This window comes from Pollachius pollachius (assembly GCF_949987615.1).
Source record: "Pollachius pollachius genome assembly, chromosome: 14".
NCBI classification, from domain to species: domain Eukaryota; kingdom Metazoa; phylum Chordata; class Actinopteri; order Gadiformes; family Gadidae; genus Pollachius; species Pollachius pollachius.
In genome coordinates, this window is record NC_136947.1 from 22,800,591 (window position 1) to 22,803,090 (window position 2,500).

The 2,500-nt window shown below is 46.3% G+C and overlaps 1 protein-coding gene across 2 annotated transcripts in view; it reads left to right on the forward strand.

The window, feature by feature from the left end:
• Positions 1-1,061: 1,061 nt before the first annotated feature.
• The window catches only part of dnm3b (dynamin 3b), a gene marked incomplete at its 5' end in the record, with an annotated part of 34,972 nt that continues 33,533 nt past the window's right edge, over positions 1,062-2,500 (forward strand). For both annotated transcript variants that reach the window (XM_079751382.1, XM_079751383.1), the window contains one exon: positions 1,062-1,222. In XM_079751382.1, the coding sequence (XP_079607508.1) occupies positions 1,062-1,222 (161 nt within the window). The remainder of the gene's footprint in view (positions 1,223-2,500) is intronic.

Sequence of the window (2,500 nt, forward strand, 5' to 3'; positions counted from 1 at the left end):
ACGGAAAGGTTGCCGAAGCGCGGAAGTAAACAGGGGGAGGGGCTTGTCATACCTAAAACTGGGCGTGTCCCGCCAATGCGCATCCGCGTTTGTCTTCCCCCTCACTAAAGCGTCCTTGTCTGTGATTGGTCGCCTCGCGTGTCACTCAGGTTGCACCAGGCTAGGTGCAGCTTCACAATTACCGCGGAAAAGAAAAAAAAATAGACTTAATCTGTCAAAGGCGAATTTGTGTGCAGGACGGGAATGCTGTGACGTCTTCCAAACAGAAAGACACGTTAGGAGCACCGCATTGCAACCACTGCAAGGAATATTCACATGAGATGCTCCTCTATAGTGTGCGTGCAGGTGCCATCTGACCCATTCCGCTGGTCGTTTGTCATAGCTGGTCCGGATCTGTCGCTTCAGCACCGGACAGCGACCACGGATCGGCCACCTCAGGGATCTCGAGGCGGGGTAGGCCATTCACAATGATCTGCTGACGCAAAGTTTAAGATTGAGATTCAATCTAGCGAGCCACTAATCCGTCAAGTGGTGGTATAAATCCACCTTAATGCATTGTTCATATATTCATTGAGATGCATTTATGTGGATATAGCTTTGTGTTTATTTCTGCAGGATTGTATGACAAGCACGGGCGTGTATTTGTGGTTATGGCTTCAAATGCCCTTGAAATATGAATGTGTGTGTTTGGGGGTTGGATGGGGGGGGGGGGGGGTGCATTGCGTGCGCGTGGTGACGGTGCGGTGTGTGTGGTAAGCAAGTGCGCAATTGTCTGCCCTTGTCCGTCCATATATCTTTCTTTCTGTCTCTCTCTCTCTCTCTTGACCCCCCGCCCCACTCCTCCTCCTTCTATTTCCTCAGTCGGGTTCATCCCTCGGCTTGAGTCACGGGGCGAAGGGGGCAATAATGCGCATGGCCAATAGATGACTTCAGCACGTCAACAAGCTCTACGGAATCCCGGACTAAAATATTATTATTATTATTAGCGCTACACCCCTACCCCCACCACCATCACCCGCCTAGGATTCACCTCGGTGTAGGCTACAGGCTGTACCGGCGCCATGGGGAACCGTGGCATGGAGGACCTCATCCCCCTGGTCAACAAGCTGCAGGATGCCTTCAGCTCCATCGACCAATCGTGTAACCTGGACCTGCCGCAGATCGCGGTGGTCGGCGGGCAGAGTGCTGGCAAGAGCTCCGTGCTGGAGAACTTCGTAGGCAGGTATACAAGACGTCAAAGAATGACCACCAGAAATAGGATAATCCCTTCCCTCTTTAACCTTGGGGGGGGGGGGGGGGGGGGGATGGTGACATAAGAGGCCTATACAGAGCCAAGCTCTCTCTCTCTCTCTCTCTCTCTCTCTCTCTCTCTCTCTCTCTCTTTCTCTCTCTCTCTCTCTCTCTCTCTCTCTCCAGCTCCTCCTCCACTGCCTTCAGTTTTATGACTTTCAATGTTGCCATTGCGTTTCTTGTCGACTATCTCTCGCACTATTGGTATATTTGCAGCAGATGGTTTCTCTCTCAGACAGACATACAGTATGTTGTTCTCCTGATCAGCAGCGAGAGGAGACATATATCTGCTGGACACATAGTTTGAAATAGTCTGTGAAAGGAGTGACAGGAATCACTGTTTAAATAAGTGACCTGGTGTTGGAAAGGATAACTACACACTCTTATCCAACAAAAACAAAAAAACATGCAGTACATACCGGTTCATTTAAATTATATAATTCGGTAGATACGCTGAAAACTGACGATATAAACAATCAGTAAAGTTTTACTGACTATATACACTAGCAGAGAGTTTAACATATTATATATACTAGCATTACTGTTTAAATTACTATATCTACCAGTGGTAGAGTTTTACTGACTTTATCTGCTAGTGGATAAGTTATACTGAATTTATCTGCAAGTGGTTACGTTGTAATGACTTTATCTGCTTGTGGTTACGTTATACTGACTATATTTACTAGTGGTGGAGTTGTACTGACTATAGCTACTCTAGTGGTAGAGTTGTACTGACTATAGCTACTCTAGTGGTAGAGTTGTACTGACTATATTTACTAGTGGTAGAGTTGTACTGACTATAGCTGCTCTAGTGGTAGAGTTGTACTGACTATAGCTACTCTAGTGGTAGAGTTGTACTGACTATATTTACTAGTGGTGGAGTTGTACTGACTATATTTACTAGTGCTAGAGTTGTACTGACTATAGCTACTCTAGTGGTGGAGTTGTACTGACTATAGCTGCTCTAGTGGTAGAGTTGTACTGACTATAGCTGCTCTAGTGGTGGAGTTGTACTGACTATATTTACTAGTGGTGGAGTTGTACTGACTATAGCTACTCTAGCGGTGGAGTTGTACTGACTATATTTACTAGTGGTAGAGTTGTACTGACTATAGCTACTCTAGCGGTGGAGTTGTACTGACTATATTTACTAGTGGTGGAGTTGTACTGACTATAGCTGCTCTAGTGGTAGAGTTGTACTGACTATATT